General features: G+C 43.5%; 1 protein-coding gene across 8 annotated transcripts in view; it reads right to left on the minus strand.

The window, feature by feature from the left end:
- asap1 (ArfGAP with SH3 domain, ankyrin repeat and PH domain 1) overlaps positions 1-27,383 on the minus strand; it is a 165,443-nt gene that overhangs the window by 113,266 nt on the left and 24,794 nt on the right. The window contains exon 1 of one of the 8 annotated variants that reach the window (XM_012964134.3): positions 3,965-4,302. The exons of 4 other annotated variants lie outside the window; for them this stretch is intronic. Coding sequence is in view for 2 of the 4 variants with exons in the window: in XM_012964133.3 (XP_012819587.2) it covers positions 3,769-3,770 (2 nt within the window). In the remaining 2 variants the exon portion in view is untranslated. 8 annotated transcript variants of the gene reach the window in all.

Raw genomic sequence — 27,383 nt, forward strand, 5'->3', positions numbered from 1 at the left:
AATGTCACACACACTATGTCTCACAGAATGTCACACACAGAGTCAGAGTATCTCACAGAATGTCAGAAATACAGAGTATCTTACACACACAGAGTAACCCACAGAATCAGACATACACAGAAAATGTCTCTCACACACGCAGGGCATCACACGTATAAATTGGCAGAGTCGCAAATCATCTCACAGAGTACCGTTCTCTCTCTCACACACAGTATCACACCACGTGCCACCAACACACAGTTTATCACAAACATATAAATGGCCAGTGTCACAAATTATCATTCAATGTCTCTCTCACAAAAACATACACACACACACAAAGGGTGCTGCTGAGACACAGACTCACACACTGTCACAAGTATAAATGGTCACAGTGTCAGAGTATCCTCTCTCACACACACACACACACAAGTATCACACAATCACTCACAGATACAGAGTAACCTTCTCTCTTACACACAGAGTATCACACAGATACAGGGTAAGCTTGCCATACACACACACAGAGTATCACATAGATACAGGGTAAGCTTGCCTGACACACACACAGAGTATCACACAGATACAGGGTAAGCTTGCCATACACACACACAGAGTATCACACAGATACAGGGTAAGCTTGCCATACACACACAGAGTATCACACAGATACAGGGTAAGCTTGCCATACACACACAGAGTATCACACAGATACAGGGTAAGCTTGCCATACACACACAGAGTATCACACAGATACAGGGTAAGCTTGCCTGACACACACAGAGTATCACACAGATACAGGGTAAGCTTGCCTGACACACACAGAGTATCACACAGATACAGGGTAAGCTTGCCTGACACACACAGAGTATCACACAGATACAGGGTAAGCTTGCCATACACACACAGAGTATCACACAGATACAGGGTAAGCTTGCCATACACACACAGAGTATCACACAGATACAGGGTAAGCTTGCCTGACACACACAGAGTATCACACAGATACAGGGTAAGCTTGCCATACACACACACAGAGTATCACACAGATACAGGGTAAGCTTGCCATACACACACAGAGTATCACACAGATACAGGGTAAGCTTGCCATACACACACAGAGTATCACACAGATACAGGGTAAGCTTGCCTGACACACACACAGTATCACACAGATACACACAGATACAGGGTAAGCTTGCCTGACACACACACAGTTACACACAGATACAGGGTAAGCTTGCCTGACACACACACAGTATCACACAGATACACACAGATACAGGGTAAGCTTGCCTGACACACACACAGTATCACACAGATACAGGGTAAGCTTGCCTGACACACACACAGTATCACACAGTTACACACACAGATACAGGGTAAGCTTGCCTGACACAAACACAGTATCACACAGATACAGGGTAAGCTTGCCTGACACACACACACAGTTACACACAGTTACACACAGATACAGGGTAAGCTTGCCTGACACACACACACAGTTACACACAGTTACACACAGATACAGGGTAAGCTTGCCTGACACACACACACAGTATCACACAGTTACACACAGTTACACACAGATACAGGGTAAGCTTGCCTGACACACACACACAGTATCACACAGTTACACACAGATACAGGGTAAGCTTGCCTGACACACACACACAGTTACACACAGTTACAGGGTAAGCTTGCCTGACACACACACACAGTATCACACAGTTACACACAGATACAGGGTAAGCTTGCCTGACACACACAGAGTATCACACAGTTACAGGGTAAGCTTGCCTGACACACACACACACAGTATCACACAGTTACACACAGATACAGGGTAAGCTTGCCTGACACACACACACACAGTATCACACAGTTACACACAGATACAGGGTAAGCTTGCCTGACACACACAGAGTATCACACAGATACAGGGTAAGCTTGCCATACACACACACAGAGTATCACACAGATACAGGGTAAGCTTGCCATACACACACAGAGTATCACACAGATACAGGGTAAGCTTGCCATACACACACAGAGTATCACACAGATACAGGGTAAGCTTGCCTGACACACACACAGTATCACACAGATACACACAGATACAGGGTAAGCTTGCCTGACACACACACAGTTACACACAGATACAGGGTAAGCTTGCCTGACACACACACAGTATCACACAGATACAGGGTAAGCTTGCCTGACACACACACAGTATCACACAGATACAGGGTAAGCTTGCCTGACACACACACAGTATCACACAGTTACACACACAGATACAGGGTAAGCTTGCCTGACACAAACACAGTATCACACAGATACAGGGTAAGCTTACCTGACACACACAGAGTATCACACAGATACAGGGTAAGCTTGCCATACACACACACAGAGTATCACACAGATACAGGGTAAGCTTGCCATACACACACAGAGTATCACACAGATACAGGGTAAGCTTGCCATACACACACAGAGTATCACACAGATACAGGGTAAGCTTGCCTGACACACACACAGTATCACACAGATACACACAGATACAGGGTAAGCTTGCCTGACACACACACAGTTACACACAGATACAGGGTAAGCTTGCCTGACACACACACAGTATCACACAGATACACACAGATACAGGGTAAGCTTGCCTGACACACACACAGTATCACACAGACACAGGGTAAGCTTGCCTGACACACACACAGTATCACACAGTTACAAACACAGATACAGGGTAAGCTTGCCTGACACAAACACAGTATCACACAGATACAGGGTAAGCTTGCCTGACACACACACACAGTTACACACAGTTACACACAGATACAGGGTAAGCTTGCCTGACACACACACACAGTTACACACAGTTACACACAGATACAGGGTAAGCTTGCCTGACACACACACACAGTATCACACAGTTACACACAGTTACACACAGATACAGGGTAAGCTTGCCTGACACACACACACAGTATCACACAGTTACACACAGTTACACACAGTTACACACAGATACAGGGTAAGCTTGCCTGACACACACAGAGTATCACACAGATACAGGGTAAGCTTGCCTGACACACACACACAGTTACACACAGTTACAGGGTAAGCTTGCCTGACACACACACACAGTATCACACAGTTACACACAGATACAGGGTAAGCTTGCCTGACACACACAGAGTATCACACAGTTACAGGGTAAGCTTGCCTGACACACACACACAGTATCACACAGTTACACACAGTTACACATAGATACAGGGTAAGCTTGCCTGACACACACAGAGTATCACACAGTTACAGGGTAAGCTTGCCTGACACACACACACAGTATCACACAGTTACACACAGTTACACACAGATACAGGGTAAGCTTGCCTGACACACACACACACACAGTATCACACAGTTACACACAGATACAGGGTAAGCTTGCCTGACACACACAGAGTATCACACAGATACAGGGTAAGCTTGCCTGACACACACACAGAGTATCACACAGATACAGGGTAAGCTTGCCTGACACACACACAGAGTATCACACAGATACAGGGTAAGCTTGCCTGACACACACACACAGATACACAAACAGAGTATCTCTCAGTGCCCCCACAAAGTGTCTGAGTGCCACAAACCCACAGTCGGCATGGGTGCCCCCCACACACAGACAGATATATAAGAGACAGACAGATATAAGAGAGACAGACAGAGAGACAGCCCATGGTGCTGCTGCTGATGGTGCTGCTGATCACATACATGTCAGGCTGCAATAGTGCGAGTAGTTCCCCGCAGTGAGTGAGCCAGTCCGTGAGTCCCGCTGTTACACTGGCCTCTCCTGTGCCCTGGGGGCTGCCCGCCTCGTCTCACTCTGTGCCCAGCTCTCCCTCAGCTCTGCCGCCCGCTGCCTGGCTCATCCCCACGGACTCTCCCAGCCGCACAGCCGGGCTCACACCTCTCTCTATGGCGCCCTCACTCTCTCCTCTTCCGACACCAGTAGCAGCAGCAGCAGCGGCAGCACGCCTAGCCGGGGACGCGCACCGCGGGCACACTCACTCCCTGACCCTAGCCGGGGACGCGCACCGCGGGCACACTCACTCCCTGACCCTAGCCGGGGACGCGCACCGCGGGCACACACACTCCTTAACCCTAGCCGGGCGCGCACACGATAACGCGGCTTCGGAACAAGGAAGCGGCTCGGTTTGTGAGCGCTGGCACCCTCTGTGGTACAGTGGCTCTGTGTGGAGTCATTTCTTTTAACCCCTTCGCCGCCGTCTACAGTGGGCCCGTCCTGCACCACCTCAATTCTTCCCCCCCCCCCCCGCTTCCAAATCATTTGGATTCTTCCTCCCCCTCCGAAATCATTTGGGTTTTCCCTGCACCGTTCTACTTCTTTCCCCCCTCAATCTGAAGTGGGAGCTCTTTTGTTCCCACGTACACACAAGCCCCTCCACTATTTCGCTTCTTTTGTTTCACCCAAGTCTAAAGTGGAAATTTCTGGCTGCGGTAAAACATTTGGGTAGTGGAGCTTGCACTCATTGGGCTGAAAGAGTCCACCATGCAATATGTGGGTTTCTATGAGGTACAGAAGGCGGGAAAGTTTTGGGCAACAGCAGGGCTAATAGTGTCAGGTGACCTAATACTTTTATATGGAGAGGGGGGAGAGGCCTGGCCTACAGGCATTACAGCTCAGGCAGTGAAAGTTTTATAAATACAGAATGATAAGGCTTGTGTGTGAAGCTGAGTGATCTTAAGCACCCCAAGAAATAAGCATTCTACAACTAGGGGAATATTTGTCATGCTGGGTAAAAAGTGAAGTGAAGCATTACCTGAGAGGGGCAACCAATCAGCAATTAGATTTCAAAAGCAAAGCATCTGATTGGCTGTATGAGCAATATCACTGGTAATGTTTTATTCCACTTTTTACACAGCATGATAAATATACCCTAGGGCAGGGATCTCCAACCTTATAGGCTGATGCCACACATGGCGTTTTTACGCTGCGTATTTTCTCAGCCTAAAAACGCCGCACAAGCCACACAGCCCCTGACTTTGGAATTTTTCAGCCTAGAACTGGTGACGTAGCAAATCCCGTTTCCCATGGTGCTAATAGTGCGAAATAGTAAAAAACGCCGCACATTTCCGCTAGGTCTGGCAGCTGCCTTTGTGTATACATAGGAATAGGTTGCTGTGCAAATAACGGCATATTTTGGCAAACGCATGAAAAGTCTGTGGTAATGCGCTTTCTAGCGTATTTACGCATAGTGTGTTTTCCATTGAGACTGTTTAAGTTATTTCAATGGATGATGATATCGTGCGTTTTTCAGCCGACGAGAGAATTAGAAAATACGCGGCGTAAAAACGCCATGTCTGGTATTAGCCTTATACCCATGAGCGGCATTCAAATGGAAAAAAGTATTGGGCAGCAACACAAGCATGAAAAAAGTTGCTGGAGGTACCAATAAGAGCTATAATTGGCTATTTGATAGCCTCTATGTTGACTGGCAGCATATAGAAGGCTCTGTTTGGCAGTTACACTGGGTTTTAATGCAATCAAAGCTTGCCTCCTAACCAGAAATTCAAAAATAAACACCTGCTTTGAGGCCACTGGGAGCAACATCCAAATAGTTGGGGAGCAACATGTTACTCATGAGCCACTGGTTGGGGATCACTGCCCTAGGGCATAGGTCATTTTTGGCAGGCACTTAAGGCAGGGTTCTGTAAGGATTGATGGATGTAAGTAGTGCAAGCCATATCCGCTGCTAAGTAAGCAATACAAGCCAGGTAGATTGGTCCTTGCCAGCTGGACTCACTGAAATTGTGTCAGTCCCAACAGATGCCATAGTTATACAGGTATATATTCTTTATATATTCTTTATCCAGAATATATGGGTCCTGTGGTTCTCTGGATAAGGGATCTTTCTGAATCACCATACCTTGATTCTGCTAAAAAATCATGTAAATCTTGAGTAAACACAGTAGGATTGTTTTGCCACAAATATAGATTCATGCAGCTTAGTAGGGGTCATGTCCAAGCTGCTGTATTATTATTGCAAAGACAGAAAGGAAATCATTTAAAAAAATTAGAATAACTTCCATATAATGGGAAATATGGGAGATTGCCTTCATGTAATTTGGAGCTTTCTTGATAGCAGGTGACTTGTCAAGTCCATTGAAGTCTAGAACTAGAAAGACATAATATGTGCTAGCCGCTAGCAGGCTGTACTGGCCACACTCAGCACCAAGTGATCCGGAAGCTTTTTGATGCATAACTCTGATTAAGACAGAAGATAAGATTTTTTTTTTCCGGGCACTTATGTAATGGGGGCCTTTTGGGACCTCATTGCTACTAAAAGGTTAGAGATCAATTAACTAGTCAATAAACAGCTTGGCAGTTAAGGGAGCCTTCATTGACTGAAAGGCACATTTGGAATATCACAGGACTGTTTCCAAACTGTGAGTGCCACCAGTTGACCCAAAGGCACCAGCTTCGTCTTCTTAAGTACATGTAAAAGCACCATCTCATAAGGGGAATTTCACTATTCCTACATCAATGCATGGGTCTCATGGGGTTGCTTTTTATGTTAACAAGTGAAAGGGCTTATTAACAAGGGGGTGTGCAAAAATGGTGGAAAGTGCTTGTTTGTTTCCCACAATCCACCCTGCTCTTTCTTCTTTGTGCAATCACTGAGGTGTCACGTGGACATCTCTATGGGTACCCATTACCTGCACTGCATTCACAAGGCATTATTAAGGGGCATCTTTGAGTACAAGGTTGTAAGGGGAATGAATGCCATAACCATATTACAGTTACGGACTGGGGTTCCAAATAGGCCCTGTAGTGATGTACGGGTTGGCCTGCAACCCACGGAACCTGCAGTTTTACTCTTGGGTTAGGGTTGACATTTGGGCAACCATTGCGTCATTTTCCCACCTGTAATTTTATCACATATTTATCTTTATTGTACTCTTCCTTCTTTGGTAGATTTTTATCATCATCTCTCCTTTTCTGTTTGTGTCTCCTTCTGCTTTTTCTTCACTCTCCTCTCCCATCTCATCTTTTTTTTCTTCTGTCAGTTTCGCAGTTGCCCCCTTTTGCTTTCATTTACACAATCTTCAATTGAATCAATAGTGTGCATGAAGCAGTACCCCAGGACTCCCTGGCCCCACTTTTACTATTAGTAAAAGTAAGTGTTCCTTAGGATCCCACATTTAGTCATAACTGAGTTTTGTTTTACAAAGTAAGGGAATACAAAAAACAACAAACATAATCTTTGCCACAATAATAGCTGGCTCTGAGTGTTCAAGTGCCATCTACATTTGTTAAATTGATACTTTAATAGCCCTACAAATAATGGGACACTTCCTCCATTTCTCAGATATCAATGGAAGGTTAATCAGTTACTTGTGTGTGCGAGAACATAAATGATTACTAACTTGAGAAGCCTACTTTACAGAATGTCAGATATTATTATCATTCACAAGCTGGCTAAAAGCAGAACAGAAAATGATTACGATTTTATGTTTTAACTTTGCCTTTAAAAGACTGCTATTGCCTTATCATTTTATTACCTTATTATCTAAAAACACAGCTGATTTTTACACTGGTTATATTCATTTCTGTCCCATTAAAGATTGAGGTTTTCATTTACGTCTATTTATTTGTAAAAGTTTATTGGCTTCAGCTATCACTCATCTGATGGCTGGCAGCAAGGGGCGACTAGTAAAAGAATCCCACCAAAGAAGCATTTCATAACCCCATACAAAAAAATCAGATGCATAAATCCACATGCTGAAAGGTTAGTTGGTAATTAAAGGAATACTGTCATGGGAAAACATGTTTTTTTCAAAACCCATTAGTTAATAGAGCTTCTCCAGCAGAATCCTGTATTGTAATCTGTTTTTCCCATGGGGCTAGCCATATTCTTCATTTCCCAGGGTGCCACAGCCATGTGACCTGTGCTCTGATAAACTTCAGTCTCACTTTACTGCTGCGCTGCAAGTTGGAGTGATATCCCGCCCCCCCCCCTCACCCCCAGCAGCCAATCGGCAGAACAATGGGAAGGGAGCAAGATAGCAGCTCCGAGTAGGTATCAGAATAGCACTCAATAGTAAGAAATCCAAGTCTGGCTTGGGACTCCTCCAGTTACATGGGAGTAGAAGAAACAATAGGTTAGCTGAAAGCAGTTCTAATGTGTAGCGCTGGCTGAAAGCTCAGACTCAGGCACAAGGCACTGAGATGGCGGCTACACACCAAGATTACAGCTACAAATACATTTGTTGGTTCAAGAATAAAATGTTAAATGAGTGAATTATTTGCTATGTAACAGTGTCATTTACAAATAAAAAGTATATCATAACAATCATGACAGTAAAGATGAACACTGACTGGCTTCTCAGAAAGCAGTGCAGTCAGCAGCATGCATATAAACTAACTGCTAATTAACTATGTGTGATATAAATTGTATATTTGTTCAGAGACTACATTATATATCATTTTTAAACACAAATAAACCTTTTTAACTTTGATAACAGTAAATGCACAGCATGCTTGTCATGTTAGAGATACTTCTATGTCAGTTTGCCTTTAAATCCTACATAACTATAAATGGTACCAGCTCACGCTCCACTTGTGCCAGACTTAAAGGAAAGTCATTGACGTATTGCTGAATCCAAAGAAGACGCGTCTATTGTGGAACCCACAGAGAAATCTGGGACACGGTAATTACCGAGCCCTCGGAGAAATCAGTCATACCTATTATCAAAGCCACAGACGACTCAGACAGGCAGCTGTTCCCCCGTCCTCAGTAACGCAGCAAATACAGTTGGTTACACTCTAAGAATTGCTACAAAACTAGACTATTATTAACTGGGAAATACAAACAAACTATATGGAATTCCACTTTTTAAATCTGAGCTCAATAAATAGGGTTTGTGTTGAATTTTTTTAATTAGCCAATATCCATGCTTTTTCTTATTTCTTACGTTATAGGACAAACTGAGAAAACTTTCACTTCCAGCAACTACCAGTCTCACTTCATCTTACTTCCCGGTTTTCCCACGTCACTATAGGGTTTGTTTAAACAGAGCTCATTATCTCTGAACACTACAAAGATTTCTAAGATCCTGCACAGAGAGATGCAGGAAACTGGTGTCAGTATAGGTATTCCCACAGCCACAGTCCCTTCCCAGAGGCTATTATCCCCCCACTGCTACTATAGGCACCATCTCTCCCTACTATACCTGCTATCCCACAGCCCCAGTCCCTTCCCAGAGGCTATTATCCCCCCACTGCTACTATAGGCACCATCTCTCCCTACTATACCTGCTATCCCACAGCCCCAGTCCCTTCCCAGAGGCTATTATCCCCCCACTGCTACTATAGGCACCATATCTCCCTACTATACCTGCTATCCCACAGCCCCAGTCCCTTCCCAGAGGCTATTATCCCCCCACTGCTACTATAGACACCATCTCTCCCTACTATACCTGCTATCCCACAGCCACAGTCCCTTCCCAGAGGCTATTATCCCCCCACTGCTACTATAGGCACCATCTCTCCCTACTATACCTGCTATTCCACAGCCACAGTCCCTTCCCAGAGGCTATTATCCCCCTCTGCTACTATAGGCACCATCTCTCCCTACTATACCTGCTATCCCACAGCCCCAGTCCCTTCCCAGAGGCTATTATCCCCCTACTGCTACTATAGGCACCATCTCTCCCTACTATACCTGCTATCCCACAGCCACAGTCCATTCCCAGAGGCTATTATCCCACTGCTACTATAGGCACCATCTCTCCCTACTATACCTGCTATCCCACAGCCCCAGTCCCTTCCCAGAGGCTATTATCCCCCTACTGCTACTATAGGCACCATCTCTCCCTACTATACCTGCTATCCCACAGCCACAGTCCATTCCCAGAGGCTATTATCCCCCTACTGCTACTATAGGCACCATCTCTCCCTACTATACCTGCTATCCCACAGCCACAGTCCATTCCCAGAGGCTATTATCCCCCCACTGCTACTATAGGCACCATCTCTCCCTACTATACCTGCTATCCCACAGCCCCAGTCCCTTCCCAGAGGCTATTATCCCCCCACTGCTACTATAGGCACCATCTCTCCCTACTATACCTGCTATCCCACAGCCCCAGTCCCTTCCCAGAGGCTATTATCCCCCCACTGCTACTATAGGCACCATCTCTCCCTACTATACCTGCTATCCCATAGCCCCAGTCCTTTCCCAGAGGCTATTATCCCCCCACTGCTACTATAGGCACCATCTCTCCCTACTATACCTGCTATCCCACAGCCACAGTCCATTCGCAGAGGCTATTATCCCCCCACTGCTACTATAGGCACCATCTCTCCCTACTATACCTGCTATCCCACAGCCCCAGTCCCTTCCCAGAGGCTATTATCCCCCCACTGCTACTATAGGCACCATCTCTCCCTACTATACCTGCTATCCCACAGCCCCAGTCCCTTCCCAGAGGCTATTATCCCACTGCTACTATAGGCACCATCTCTCCCTACTATACCTGCTATCCCACAGCCCCAGTCCCTTCCCAGAGGCTATTATCCCCCCACTGCTACTATAGGCACCATCTCTCCCTACTATACCTGCTATCCCACAGCCCCAGTCCCTTCCCAGAGGCTATTATCCCACTGCTACTATAGGCACCATCTCTCCCTACTATACCTGCTATCCCACAGCCCCAGTCCCTTCCCAGAGGCTATTATCCCCCCACTGCTACTATAGGCACCATCTCTCCCTACTATACCTGCTATCCCACAGCCCCAGTCCCTTCCCAGAGGCTATTATCCCCCCACTGCTACTATAGGCACCATCTCTCCCTACTATACCTGCTATCCCACAGCCCCAGTCCCTTCCCAGAGGCTATTATCCCCCCACTGCTACTATAGGCACCATCTCTCCCTACTATACCTGCTATCCCACAGCCCCAGTCCCATTCCCAGAGGCTATTATCCCCCCCACTGCTACTATAGGCACCATCTTTTCCTACTATACCTACTATTATCCCCAATTTTACTATGGAAGCTGCTGTTTTGCTTATACAGGGAATAAGTAGATTTATGATACACATTGATCTTTCTAATATTGTTCCATCCTATAAATGTTGCTCTATGGAACCCCTTTAATAAAACTGTTCCTGGTTCTGGTACCGCTAACATGAGTCGTGATGGTACAAGGGTTATTGTGGCATATAGAAGGAAGAGCAACTGACTATCTGACTTTAGGAATGCCATTAAAGCTTGAGAAAGGGCTTGGTGCTTGGCACATAATATCCTGTTACAGGCCAGGGGAACTTGCATTGGAGTGTGCCCATGCAGAACATCTCTCTTAGAAAGTGAACCCTCAGTGTAAGGTTGGCTGCCCGGCGATGCCAGAGATAAATTCACTCGCTACTGGATCAGCAGATGTTGCTGCTCCGTGTGTCACAAGGCAACAAATGTGCTGAGCCCATCGGATTTCTTTTCCCAGCCAGGAAGCGATATTATGAGGACTCAATGGAAATTCTAATGGATGTTGTTGTTCGTTTGTTTTTCTCATTTTCTAGCATTTCTGTGAGAGTAAGGCAAAACTGCAAGCGACGCTAGTGAAAAACAAGCAGCTCTTGACTCAGAGATGTTACATTCTTTCCATCCCACAGATATTTTTCCTTCTGTTTTTCATTCTCTAGGGCTGGCATCCACAGCTGTTATGGAACCACAACTCCCAGCATGCTTTGCCAATCACACTCAATATAGGGAGATACATTTTAACATAAGACAAGCTGTTATGAGTTATGAACTTAATCGGTTGCTAATCCTATTGCCATTGGCAATGAATTGTATATAATAAAATCTTTGCCTAAAGTTCTAATGATCTGATTATGGGTTAGTCTAGCTCTGTGAATGTTCTAATTCTCTGACTACACGTTGTTCTAGATCTGTGAATGTTCTAATGATCTGATTATGGGTTAGTCTAGCTCTGTGAATGTTCTAATTCTCTGACTACACGTTGGTCTAGCTCCGTGAATGTTCTTATGCTCTGACTACAAGTTAGTCTAGCTCTGTAAATGTTGTAGAGCTCTGACTACAGGTTGGTCTAGCTCATTGAATGTTCTAATGCTCTGACTACAGGTTGGTCTAGCTTTGTGAATGTTCTAATGTTCTGACTACAGGTTGGTCTAGCTCTGTGAATGTTCTAGATCTCTACTGGAATGTTCTAATGCTCTGATTACAGGTTGTTCTATATCCGTGAATGTTCTAGAGCTCTGACTACAGGTTGGTCTAGCTCTGTAAATGTTCTAATGCTCTGATTACAGGTTGTTCTATATCCGTGAATGTTCTAGAGCTCTGATTACTAGTGATGGGCAAAATATTTCGGCAGGCATGGATTCGCGGCGAATTTCCGCGTTTCGCCATTGGTGGATTGTTTCGCGAAACGGATGAAAAAATTCGGCGCACGTCCAAAAATTGTCGCGGGCGTCAAAAAAGAATAGTCGCAGGCGTCAAAAGAATAGCCGCGCGACAAAATAATAGCCGCGGGCGACAAAAGAATAGCCGTGCGACAAAACAATAGCCGCGGGCGACGAAACAATAGCCGCGCGACAAAATAATAGCCGCGGGCGACAAAATAATAGCCGCGGGCGACAAATGTTTTTTGTCGCACGACATTTTCGGCGTTTCGCAAATTTTTCGCCGTTTCGCACATTTTTCGCCGTTTCGCGGATCTTTTGAAAGATTCGCGAATTTTTCGGCAAGGGAAATGGAACAGATTCGCTCATCACTACTGATTACAAATTAGTCTAGATGGGGAGCTACTGGGGCATCTTTAGAGGCACAGATCCTCCTTGCTAATGGGCTGTGGCTGCCTTGGGCTAGTACAAAGGTCCAAAACATAATGTACAACATTCCTAGCCTTCTTCTTTAGTTCAGCTTTAGTTCTCCTTTAAATAAAGAAAAAATCCTGTGCTTTACATGTGCTTGCCTCTTGGCAACCATATCCATAACCATATCCATCTCATCATTTATAGTTTAAACCACTCATTCCCTTTAGTAATTTGATTGCTTGTTGAATGTTTTCAAGTATCTCGACTTCACTATGTCCTAGGAAAAGATCACTCCTTGCTCAGATTCTACTATTGGGGAAGAATAAAGGAAAATGGCTAAGTACCAAAGTGATCTACTAGATGTTAATATTAGTATACAGGTTGTAACCTACTCTGTCTTTGCGACCAGTACTAAAATAGCAACCTGACAGGAAGTGAAGTGTGGCGAAAAAACGGTCTGTGCTCATAAGGTGGGAAACATGGTGGTCTGTAGCGAGGGACCGGTCTGTGGCGAGGCAGTGGTCTGTGCTTGACCTCTTGAAAGAAAGTAGCCATTGCTAATTTGCTATGGGATAGGTTTGTCGAAAGTAAGTGGTCTGTAATAATGGACAGGTTTGTGGAAAGTCCATTGTCTATTATTGAGCATACTTAAGAAGCATTTCTGTGTGCTTGTATATATATATATATATATATATAAAGGAGCAATAGAGGCCAGCACTCACGGGACTTTGTGAAATAATAACAAAAATAAATGATATACAAAAAAAGTATCACTGCATGGTTTTTATTTATCCAACGTTTCCTTTATTTGTATATTTTTGTATAAGCACCCGGGCAGCTGTAACTTTGTATGTGGTGTGCTTCCTACATTGGAACTCTCTCTCTATATATATATATGGTCATTTCCCTATGTAACCAAACTGTAAATTATATCCTATAAATGGTGCTTAGTGATGTCATCAGTTATTATCGGAGCTTAGTGATGTAATTTCTGCCACGAAACTTGTATATTATAATAAATAAAGTACCCCCTGTTGTACATATAAGGAAATTAGAAGTCACCTGTATAAAAGCATGGTCATGGAACTTCTCTGTGACTTATAATATCCCTATATTTTACAATAGGTGGTACATTAGGTGGTATTCACTATATATACTGCATATGTGCAGTGTGTAGGTTGCGCGTAAATGTGACACTTATAGGTGCCAAAGTTCTCCTGTGGAGCCCAGCTCTATTCCAAGCCTTTCAGCTTTCCCATGCCTGGAATAGTAATTACTGTCTGTGGGAAGACTGCAGAATTTGATTTTCAGATGTTGATATAAGACATTATTATTCCCTGCTAAAATACATATATATTTCATCCCAACGTAGAGTTTGGTGGGCGAAAATATTTTCAATTTAGCCACGTGGAGATCAGCTGTTATTATGTTAAGGACAGTCTTTGTTAAGAAAACAGACTGAAAAACAAACTGAAAATTTGCCTCACCTTTAAATTAACTACAAAGGCCACTCAGTAGCAAATGTAAATCAGTGTGCATACACGCCAGTCATTGGCTGGACTAATATCATTGTATTTTACAGTATAACATATATTATTTCTTGTAATACACAACTTTGTATAAGCATGAAGCATGTGATACATGTGACCTCACAAATCACTATTAAAAAGTAATGGTATTACTAACCACTATTTATAAAGTAATACTGTACAGCTTATTCATGGTTCTTGTGCATTATAAGGGTTAATTTACCCCCTGCTGTAAATGATAAGGATATTAGAAGTCACAGAGGGGTTCTGTGACCATATAAAGGCACAAGGCTGCAGGCTGAGTTATACAGGGAACTCTGAGTATCACTCATGTATTATAAGGGATAATGTACCCCCTACTGTAAATGATAAGGATATTAGCAGTCACTGAGGGGTTCTGTGCCCATATAAAGGCACAAGGCTGCAGGCTGAGTTATACAGGGAACTCTGAGTATCACTCATGTATTATAAGGGATAATGTACCCCCTACTGTAAATGATAAGGATATTAGCAGTCACTGAGGGGTTCAGTGACCATATAAAGGCACAAGGCTGCAGGCAAGTTATACAGGGAACTCTGAGTATCACTCATGTATTATAAGGGATAATGGACCCCCTACTGTAAATGATAAGGATATTAGAAGTCACTGAGGGGTTACTGTGACCATATAAAGGCACAAGGCTGCAGGCTGAGTTATAGAGGGAACTCTGAGTATCACTCATGTATTATAAGGGATAATGTACCCCCTACTGTAAATGATAAGGATAATAGATGTCAAGAAGTCACTGAGAATTTATAAGGATTCATGTTACAGGTTATTTATGAGTTTTGAGTAAAATTCACTGTTTAAGAGAGCTCTTATATAAATGAAAGTTTCAAAAATGGGAAAAAAAATCCTCATTCATTGATAAGCTGCATCTACACAATGTATTATAATACAAAAAAAACATGAACAGGAACTCCAACCAAAAATAGGATTTTTTCCACAAAAGAAAATATAATTCTAAGTAACTTTCCAGTACACACTGATTAAGCATTAGAAATAGTTTTAGTTATTTTTAAATGTAACTGCTACTAAAAGCAGTGTCTGTCTCTCTAGGTGGTTAGCGTAGGGGGTTTTTCACAGTGAGGGCAGTGAGGTTGGGGAATGCCCTTCCTAGTGATGGCAGATTCTGTTAATGCCTATAAGAGGGGCCTGGATGAGTTTTGAACAAACAGAATATCCAAGGCTATTGTGATACTAATATCTACAGTTAGTATTAGTGGTTGTATATATAGTTTATGCATGTGAGGTCTGTATGTGAGTGGATAGATAGGTCAGTGTGGGTCTGTATGTGAGTGGATAGATAGGTCAGTATGGGTCTGTATGTGAGTGGATAGATAGGTCAGTGTGGGTCTGTATGTGAGTGGATAGATAGGTCAGTGTGGGTCTGTATGTGAGTGGATAGATAGGTCAGTGTGGGTCTGTATGTGAGTGTATAGATATGTCAGTATGGGTCTGTATGTGAGTGGATAGATAGGTCAGTGTGGGTCTGTATGTGAGTGTATAGATAGGTCAGTATGGGTCTGTATGTGAGTGAATAGATAGGTCAGTATGGGTCTGTATGTGAGTGTATAAATAGGTCAGTGTGGGTCTGTATGTGAGTGGATAGATAGGTCAGTATGGGTCTGTATGTGAGTGGATAGATAGGTCAGTATGGGTCTGTATGTGAGTGGATAGATAGGTCAGTATGGGTCTGTATGTGAGTGGATAGATAGGTCAATATGGGTCTGTATGTGAGTGGATAGATAGGTCAGTATGGGTCTGTATGTGAGTGGATAGATAGGTCAGTATGGGTCTGTATGTGAGTGGATAGATAGGTCAGTGTGGGTCTGTATGTGAGTGGATAGATAGGTCAGTGTGGGTCTGTATGTGAGTGGATAGATAGGTCAGTGTGGGTCTGTATGTGAGTGGATAGATAGGTCAGTGTGGGTCTGTATGTGAGTGGATAGATAGGTCAGTGTGGGTCTGTATGTGAGTGGATAGATAGGTCAGTATGGGTCTGTATGTGAGTGGATAGATAGGTCAGTGTGGGTCTGTATGTGAGTGGATAGATAGGTCAGTGTGGGTCTGTATGTGAGTGGATAGATAGGTCAGTGTGGGTCTGTATGTGAGTGGATAGATAGGTCAGTATGGGTCTGTATGTGAGTGGATAGATAGGTCAGTGTGGGTCTGTATGTGAGTGGATAGATAGGTCAGTGTGGGTCTGTATGTGAGTGGATAGATAGGTCAGTGTGGGTCTGTATGTGAGTGGATAGATAGGTCAGTGTGGGTCTGTATGTGAGTGGATAGATAGGTCAGTATGGGTCTGTATGTGAGTGGATGGATAGGTCAGTATGGGTCTGTATGTGAGTGGATAGATAGGTCAGTGTGGGTCTGTATGTGAGTGGATAGATAGGTCAGTATGGGTCTGTATGTGAGTGTATAGATAGGTCAGTGTGGGTCTGTATGTGAGTGGATAGATAGGTCAGTGTGGGTCTGTATGTGAGTGGATAGATAGGTCAGTGTGGGTCTGTATGTGAGTGGATAGATAGGTCAGTATGGGTCTGTATGTGAGTGTATAGATAGGTCAGTGTGGGTCTGTATGTGAGTGGATAGATAGGTCAGTATGGGTCTGTATGTGAGTGGATAGATAGGTCAGTATGGGTCTGTATGTGAGTGGATAGGTCAGTATGGGTCTGTATGTGAGTGGATAGATAGGTCAGTGTGGGTCTGTATGTGAGTGGATAGGTCAGTATGGGTCTGTATGTGAGTGGATAGATAGGTCAGTATGGGTCTGTATGTGAGTGGATAGATAGGTCAGTGTGGGTCTGTATGTGAGTGGATAGGTCAGTATGGGTCTGTATGTGAGTGGATAGATAGGTCAGTATGGGTCTGTATGTGAGTGGATAGATAGGTCAGTGTGGGTCTGTATGTGAGTGGATAGATAGGTCAGTGTGGGTCTGTATGTGAGTGGATAGATAGGTCAGTATGGGTCTGTATGTGAGTGGATAGATAGGTCAGTATGGGTCTGTATGTGAGTGGATAGATAGGTCAGTGTGGGTCTGTATGTGAGTGGATAGATAGGTCAGTGTGGGTCTGTATGTGAGTGGATAGATAGGTCAGTGTGGGTCTGTATGTGAGTGGATAGATAGGTCAGTGTGGGTCTGTATGTGAGTGGATAGATAGGTCAGTATGGGTCTGTATGTGAGTGGATGGATAGGTCAGTATGGGTCTGTATGTGAGTGGATAGATAGGTCAGTGTGGGTCTGTATGTGAGTGGATAGATAGGTCAGTATGGGTCTGTATGTGAGTGTATAGATAGGTCAGTGTGGGTCTGTATGTGAGTGGATAGATAGGTCAGTGTGGGTCTGTATGTGAGTGGATAGATAGGTCAGTGTGGGTCTGTATGTGAGTGGATAGGTCAGTATGGGTCTGTATGTGAGTGGATAGATAGGTCAGTATGGGTCTGTATGTGAGTGTATAGATAGGTCAGTGTGGGTCTGTATGTGAGTGGATAGGTCAGTATGGGTCTGTATGTGAGTGGATAGATAGGTCAGTGTGGGTCTGTATGTGAGTGGATAGGTCAGTATGGGTCTGTATGTGAGTGGATAGATAGGTCAGTATGGGTCTGTATGTGAGTGGATAGATAGGTCAGTGTGGGTCTGTATGTGAGTGGATAGGTCAGTATGGGTCTGTATGTGAGTGGATAGATAGGTCAGTATGGGTCTGTATGTGAGTGGATAGATAGGTCAGTGTGGGTCTGTATGTGAGTGGATAGATAGGTCAGTATGGGTCTGTATGTGAGTGGATAGGTCAGTGTGGGTCTGTATGTGAGTGGATAGGTCAGTATGGGTCTGTATGTGAGTGGATAGGTCAGTGTGGGTCTGTATGTGAGTGGATAGGTCAGTATGGGTCTGTATGTGAGTGGATAGGTCAGTATGGGTCTGTATGTGATTGGATAGATAGGTCAGTGTGGGTCTGTATGTGAGTGGATAGATAGGTCAGTGTGGGTCTGTATGTGAGTGGATAGATAGGTCAGTGTGGGTCTGTATGTGAGTGGATAGATAGGTCAGTGTGGGTCTGTATGTGAGTGGATAGATAGGTCAGTGTGGGTCTGTATGTGAGTGGATAGATAGGTCAGTGTGGGTCTGTATGTGAGTGGATAGATAGGTCAGTATGGGTCTGTATGTGAGTGGATAGATAGGTCAGTATGGGTCTGTATGTGAGTGGATAGATAGGTCAGTGTGGGTCTGTATGTGAGTGGATAGATAGGTCAGTGTGGGTCTGTATGTGAGTGGATAGATAGGTCAGTATGTGTCTGTATGTGAGTGGATAGATAGGTCAGTATTCTTGTGTGTGTGTGTGTGTGTTGAGTTCACTTGGAAGGGTTGAACTTGATGGACCCTTGTCTTTTTTCCACCCTATGTAACTATGTTTACATTCTCTGCACTTCTGGTTCTGACTGCTAAAACAATGTAGCAGAAGCCAGCTGAATAACAAACCTGGAGGGTTTCAGAGAGGGAGTCAGAGAACACAAAGGAACAAACAAATACTGCTTTCAGTAGCAATTTACAAATAACTTTAAAGCCATAGAAATTGTGCAGTGAATGTTTATCAAATGGCATCTTCTTCCATTCTGCTAAGAATAATGTTTTTGGGGGTTTTTTTTGTTTTACAGAATATGACCCCGGCGATACCTGAGTTCCATTTACTGTACATAAGCAGCAGTAGCAGAGTTTTCAGGTCAGGGGAAGACGTGACTCCCACGCGAGGCCTCAAACACAAACTTCTGCTAATCTCTGGCTTTTCTGATTGCCGGTTACGTAGAGAAGGAAGCGCTTTATGATACAGAATGACTTTTGCAAATACAGCAGGTGATAATAGACATTCCTCCCAAGGGCATTGCAGGAAATGTGGGGCGCCCGCCTATAGCTGCTAAAGGAATGCTGGGAGCCACAGGGCAACGGTATATGTTGGAAATATGTGACAATTGTTAAACTTCTTTCTCTCTGCCCTCCTGTTAAATGTATAAACAGATCTGGCCACTGTATCCACCATTATATATACCATATATCTATACATTGCACCTATGCAAGCAAGCCCTGCTGATCCTTTGCAAACCACCCAGACTCTGTTCAGCAGTGGCGTAATGGTCCTTAAATCCTAGATTTTTATATGCCCAATCTGGGCAGGGAATAGGGGGATAGCTGCAGGTATATATGGGCAACCTCAGACACTGATTTGCTGCAAAGCTACAAATCCCAGCATCCCCAGCTGTTCTGCATTCAACGGGTGTCACTTGCCATAAAGGTACAACTTATTGGAAACACAGATCATTACTTCACTGTACAGAGAGATACCATAAAACTATGGCAGCATAGGGATTCCCCTGTACTTAGCACAATTCAGCAGGAACAGCCCCCTAAGTTTGCTCATAGCCTGTACAGAGAGATACCATATAACTATGGCAGCATAGGGATTCCCCTGTACTAAGCGCAATTCAGCAGGAACAGCCCCCTAAGTTTGCTCATAGCCTGTACAGAGAGATACCATAAAACTATGGCAGCATAGGGATTCCCCTGTACTAAGCACAATTCAGCAGGAACAGCCCCCTAAGTTTGCTAATAGCCTGTACAGAGAGATACCATAAAACTATGGCGGCACAGGGATTCCCCTGTACTAAGCACAATTCAGCAGGAACAGCCCCCTAAGTTTGCTCATAGCCTGTACAAAGAGATACCATAAAACTATGGCAGCATAGGGATTCCCCTGTACTAAGCACAATTCAGCAGGAACAGCCCCCTAAGTTTGCTCATAGCCTGTACAAAGAGATACCATAAAACTATGGCAGCATAGGGATTCCCCTGTACTAAGCACAATTCAGCAGGAACAGCCCCCTAAGTTTGCTCATAGCCTGTACAGAGAGATACCATAAAACTATGGCAGCATAGGGATTCCCCTGTACTAAGCACAATTCAGCAGGAACAGCCCCCTAAGTTTGCTAATAGCCTGTACAGAGAGATACCATAAAACTATGGCAGCATAGGGATTCCCCTGTACTAAGCACAATTCAGCAGGAACAGCCCCCTAAGTTTGCTCATAGCCTGTACAGAGAGATACCATAAAACTATGGCAGCATAGGGATTCCCCTGTACTAAGCACAATTCAGCAGGAACAGCCCCCTAAGTTTGCTCATAGCCTGTACAGAGAGATACCATAAAACTATGGCACATAGGGATTCCCCTGTACTAAGCACAATTCAGCAGGAACAGCCCCCTAAGTTTGCTCATAGCCTGTACAGAGAGATATCATAAAACTATGGCGGCATAGGGATTCCCCTGTACTAAGCACAGTTCTAAGACAAATTTGAAGTTGTGTGGCCCTTTCACTGATGTGTTTGGTCATGAATGTATTTTCCAGTAACAACATGAATTTATGGGATACAGTATATTATAGCACGGCAGTGCTTCGATTTCCATCTCATAAATAAACAGGTCAGGCTTGTTTGCAAAGTTACAAATCCTTTTTATTTATGGTTATATATGGCTGCATTTTATTTTATGAGAAGGGACAATAAATCCCAGTAATAACTGCTTTGCATAACACAAATCATTGGATCTTTATTGGGGCATTTATACTTCTATCCAGGCACTAGGGGTGGATTCAAACTCCCTGCAGCTGTTCTAACGTCCCCTTGCCAAAGCCACACTATCATATTATAGCCATATTAATAGCCACTCAGGCATTTTCTTCCATTATTCTGCCCTAGAATGATGAGAGCCAAGTGTTGTTTGGTTGTTCCCCCATAATACAGGGGTGTTAATAATAGCATCTGAAATTAAACTTGGCAACTTGAAGAATGATCATTTTAAAAAAATCATCTCATTTACATACAAATTATTTTTTAAGTGTTCTCTAATTACACCAAAGTGGGCGGAAGGCAAGCGAGGTAAGAATGAAATCCTCCCGCGCTTACTTAGCGCTTTGACTCTCACAGGTACATGAGTCACGTTATTATTGCCGAGCTATCCAATGAACATTGCCATTTAGTGCTGAAAGCCATCTCCCATTAGAGCAGGTTTGGGCAACTCCCTAATCCTACAAATGTTGCTGTACAGCAGTATTTATATACAGGTATGGGATCCATTATTTGGAAACCCGTTATCCAGAAAGGTCCAAATATTGGAAAGCCTGTCTCCCATAGACTCCGGTTTAATCAAATATTTTAGATCTTTAAAACTGATTTTATATTTCTCTGTAATAATAAAGCAGTACCTGTACTTGATCCCAACTAAGATATAATTACCCCTTATTGGGGCAGAACAGCCCTATTGGGTTTATTTAATGGTTAAATGATTCCCTTTTCTCTGTAATAATAAAACAGTACCTGTACTTGATCCCAACTAAGATATAATTACCCCTTATTGGGGCAGAACAGCCCTGTTGGGTTTGTTTCATGGTTAAATGATTCCCTTTTCTCTGTAATAATAAAACAGTACCTGTACTTGATCCCAACTAAGATATAATTACCCCTTATTGGGGCAGAACAGCCCTATTGGGTTTATTTAATGGTTAAATGATTCCCTTTTCTCTGTAATAATAAAACAGTACCTGTATTTGATCCCAACTAAGATTTAATTAATCCTTATTGGGCGCAGAGCAATCCTATTGGGTTTGATTAATGTTTTATTGATTTTTTAATAGACTTAAGGTGCCCATACACAGGCCGATTCTGGCTGCCGATATCAGTCCCATAGACCGATTCAGGTGTTCCAATCTTGCTATATATATATATATATATCAATCCAAATGGTGTCCGCACTCCAAGGCTCAATATTCTGCGGGGTGCAGAATATTGAGCCCGTGTGCTGGCCACGGATGATTATTATTTTATATATATATATATATATATTGCCCTTGCTGGTCTCTAAAAAGCATTTACACAGACTTGCCGATGGCTACGTGTAGAGCAAAAGATCCCCTATGCCCAATGGGAAAATAGTGAAATGTTTTTAGCCCTTCTGCCTGCATGGTGTGATCTCAGCTCAGGATTTGTTTCCCTTAACGAACCGCACAACAATTACATCTTGTTACAGTTTCTAGATAGACAGTTTGCTACTAGCTTGTTACCTTTAATAGGATGTTATGCTGCCACACCTTTATTTTACTCGGCTTTAGGGATTATTCCTGTGTTATAGACACACCTTGTTGGAGTGTGTTACCAGCATAAGACAGAGCCGGCATTAGCCCTTGGGCCCACCATCACATGGCTCTTTGGGGGAGTAAATTTGGTTGCAAACTAGTTCATTATATTATGTAAAGTAATGTATTTTGAAAAATAATGTTTTACTGTAGTTTATGTTATTGGCACTTTTTATGCTTACATGATAGAATCCAGTTACTGGTATTTATGGGACAATTCCTATTTCCTTTCTGGCAAAGAACAGTAGTACTGCCTTGCTTTATGGCAAAGTCTATAGCAGTGTTAGAGCAGCTGTCCCACAGGATAAAGCAACTGAAAATATACTGAGCTGCTGCTTGGAATGCCGTTGGCTGGGGGAACTCCACCCAAAAGCTTCTTTTTGCATAATGAAAGAAGATGTCATTCTATTCAACTATCCAACATCCATTCATTACACATTTCACTGGTGTTAAAACTATTTGGAAATGTAATTGCCATTGACAGCAGTTTATATTCTCAGCATTCCTGGTTCTGACTCCTTGAAACAAGGCGGAAGACCTGGAGGAAAACTGACTTCTGTTATGCTGTTTCAAGAGTCAAAACCAGAAAGCAGCAAACAAATGCTGGTTTCAATAGCAATTACACTTGCTGACGCATTTCAAACCATTAAAGGGGTAGTTCACCTTTAAATTCACTTTTAGTAGCATACAGACATTGATACGCTGCGACAATTCGCAATTGATTTTCATTTTCTATTTTTGTGGTTTTTTTAGTTACTCTCCAGTTTGGAATTTCTAGCAGCCAGGCAGTGGTTTGAATAAGACTGGAATATGAATAGGAGAGTGACTAAATAGAAACATATGGAATAAAAGTAAGAATAATATTAAAATTGCAGCAATAGTTTCTTTGCTGCCGGGGTCAGTGACCCCGATTTGAAAGCTGTAAAGATGCAGAAGAGGACGGCAAATAATTCAAAAACTATAAAAAAAAATGAATAATGAAGACCAAATGCAAAGTTTAATACTAAAAGTTAACTTAAAGGAGAACTAAACCTCCAATAGGCAAAAGCCATAGACAGCCCTTCATTGGCCCCCATCCGTGCTTCCGATGCAAATGTGTCCCCATCTAGAAAGCTGACCAGTCTAGGGGGCGTATTTTCTGCAAATTTTTTGAGGCTTACGCAACTTTTCCGACGCCCGCTCAACTTTCTCGTACGCTTGCACGAAAAAATCGGAAAGGTTTTCCCGCTGTTTACAATCGTTCGGTACGAAAATTTAGGGACTTTCAGATCGCCAATACGATATTATCGTGACTAATACGACTTTTTCATAAGCATTTTCGTGATATTTGTGATCTTCAGAAATGATCGTATCCAATCCGAATTTTTCCCATTTGGGATTCGAACTCGTGTTTTAATGAATCGGCCCCTAGGTATTCTGAATTTGTTCAGCAAGTTCACTGACACGGAGCAACCAGAAGATGGCGCCTATGAACTCCGCTGCGCCACTCTGCATTTATAGGGCAGCTTTCACTTTTTTATCTAATAGACTCTGTGGGAGGAGCAGTGAGGGGTGGCCAATGGAGGGCAATCTATGGGGGCTCTTGCCTGTGTGTGTGGGGGGGTTTAGTTCCCCTTTGAAATGATGCTGAACACTGTCACCTAATTGGTTAAATTGGCTAATGGCACACATATGTTGTCCGGCTTGTATGTTTTACCCACCAATAAGCAAGGCCAGATGAGTTCAATGAAACCCAGTATATCCTTCCAAGTTTTTTCTCTCTCTCTTTGTCTCCTTCGCTGATTCCTGCTAAAGCTATTTTGGCCACTCATCATATGATAAATGCAGCGGCTACAGTTCTAATTGAAACCAGGTTCTGCCGTGCGTTACATGTGCTGGGAATCCAGCTTGGAAGTATAGGGTGGATCCTCGCAGTGCGCCCATAGGGAACGGCGCCAGATAGGGGTATGGGGCGTTGCTCCTGCATCTGAGCACAATCAGGATAGCCTAAATGATCCTCGAATGGAAACAGATTGACTGCAATGTCACATGTTCAATTCCCTGACTCATCAGTTCCTGTGTTTATCATGTGCGCTCATGTGTTGAGTGGCGAGCAGTTGAAACCTAATCTTCCCGCAGGCCAGCTGCTTCCTTTATAAACACCTAGAATGACCTGAATGTCCAGAGAGACCCAAAGCGAGCCTGATCCGTACACGAGATAGCACCTTTCTCAATGCCTGGAGGCCCTGACATGAGAATTGGGAGGACCCACAGTAATTCTCACCTTGAGAACTGATGGGCGCTTCTCCAACCCCAATCACTTTAGGCTGATCACCTGATGGATGACTATTAAAGGGATACTATCGCCATTTATTGCCATACCTTTTAACCCCATCATGTAGAAAAATCATGTTTTTATTTCTAATTCTTTAAAAAAGTCAATTCTGTCAAATATAGCTCCTTACAGATGCCTTATTTGAAAGTGAGTCTCAAGAGCCACAAGTGCCAAACACCATTTTCTTAGCCACAATGCTGCCATTCTTTCCCCAGAATTCTAGCAAAGTGCAATAGCCTGCTATGATCCCAATATCAGGCTGCATTCATTTGCCATATTCTTGCTGGGGTAATATTTTAGTTTCCATGTAAAAGTAATTGGGGATCATTACCCCTAACTGCACTCCTACTGATTTCACAGACTGACAAAGGGAGCCTGGAAAGTTTGTTAGGTAGGCTTTATAGCATTCATTTGTTATCTTTTTCTTTCAAACAAAAACACTATATTAAATATCATCATCTACAGGACATAGTTTAGGGAATGCTGAGTGCATGCAGGCCAGGAGTGGATGCCATGGGGAGGCCAGTTTTGGGCACATCTAATTAGCCTGGATCTGTCAGACTTTCTATTATTTGAATGGCCAAGTTATGCTGTTTTGCTAGTCTGGCAAATTGGTGGCAAGGCATCATGTACCTTTGGGGGATCACCAGAATTATTCTTTCTGGAAAAACTGCTATCTGGTCACACTATGGTCTATCCAAGGGGCCAACACATGGCAAGATAGTTGGCAAATGCAGTCAGGAAGGAATGATTGCCCCTCTTTATTGTTTGTGGATTGCCAGCTTTAGGGAGGTAAGCAAAGGGAGATGTAAGAAAGAAAGTTGAGGGGTGAACTCTCTTTCTAAATGTTGCACAGGGTAGGTGGGGTAGGTGTACTCGACTGTTAGACCTAATGCCTGGAAAGAGTAAAGGGATTCCAGGTGGGGACTGGGGCAGGCAGAGCATTTGTAGGAAAACCTAATCCGTTGTTAAGGAAAGTTGTGAATTTGCCTCGGGATTGGAAGGCAGGAAGGAAATGTAGACAGCCAAGGAAAGTGCCATGTTATAGAAGGAAAGTATGAAAAATAAAGATTAGTCTCATACTGTGACTCACCAAGAGCCAAAGAAAAGCACAATACAGAAAGGAACTACTGCCCAGCGACCCGGGCGTTATAGACCCATGGTACGTGCCCATACATTTCCCCTAGCATGTGGCACCAAGTGGCAGTGGATGCATTCAGCTGGATCTCATAGAGCGAATGCAATTGTGGGTATGGACCCAGGGCCCTTTTAATAAATAGGCAAATGGGGCAATTGGCCAAGGCCCACCACCAAACTTTCAACTGCTATAACTTCTGGCTGAAACATCCCCCAGGAATAGAAGACTCCTTATTTTATTAGCTGGAAAAGCTCAACATAACCATCATTTTTACTTTCTATCAGAACCAATGTTTCTAATGGACATGTTTTTAATAAAAAGCTGTTATTAGTGATCACAGTTAATCTTTTTTCAACACTGTTGGCAGAGGCTGGTGAACCTGGACATCATGTCTATTTCACTAGTCCTATTAGAGTTTATTGGAGCGGTTGTTGGGGGGAAGGGGGGCACCAATGCGATCTTTGCCCTTGGCCCACTGGTACCCGAAAGAGGCCCGACCCAACCGGGAAAGTACACCAGGGTTCCCATTGCAGGAAGTGTCTATGCATGCAACTGACTTCCATACAGTGAACTGCATGCTAATGCGTTACTGACGCCGCCAAACGGAAGGTGCGCCAATCATGCACAAATGCAGTAAGAAAATTATCATCTGCAACTTGAGTGCAATTTTCCAAAAGAGAAAGGGGCAATTTGCATCCATTTAGGTCACTCACTATTTAGCGGGTTCCTGCAATGATGCTAAAATTCTGGGGCAAATAAAACTGTGTGGCTTTGGAACTGGCACCAACCAATAACACAGTTCTGTGCATTCCTGAGCTATAAACCTGCCCACATTGTCACGGAGGCACCCCTTCTCATAACGCAAATAAACACTAAACTGAGTATTTGTTTTTCATTTAAAATAAATGTAATTAGATATAAACCTTGACGGGGTAAAAATATTTACCCACAATCAGCACATGAGATGTTTAATTCTAATTTTTTCCCCTCGTTATTGCAGAGCTCGGCCTACTGTAACATGATGTAAAGGGTAATGTGAGGTCTTGCAATGAATCAGGCATGAGATAAATGCCTTTCTGGGAAATTCTTTCAGATTATTTACAGTTCTTATTGCTGTTTTTCTTTGCATAACTGGCTGTGAAGGCACGTTACTAGGAAGGCCAAGCAGGAAACAAAAATATCTGCCTGGGGTATACAGTGTATATAATATACTTTAGCTGTCAGGGTATAGTACACAGAGACCCAAATAGCCCCCCACCAGCATAATAAATAGTGACTGTCTATGGCATCTTACAGGAATTCACAGATTGCCAGTCCGGGCCT

The sequence above is a fragment of the Xenopus tropicalis genome, chromosome 6 (assembly GCF_000004195.4).
Source record: "Xenopus tropicalis strain Nigerian chromosome 6, UCB_Xtro_10.0, whole genome shotgun sequence".
Taxonomy (NCBI): domain Eukaryota; kingdom Metazoa; phylum Chordata; class Amphibia; order Anura; family Pipidae; genus Xenopus; species Xenopus tropicalis.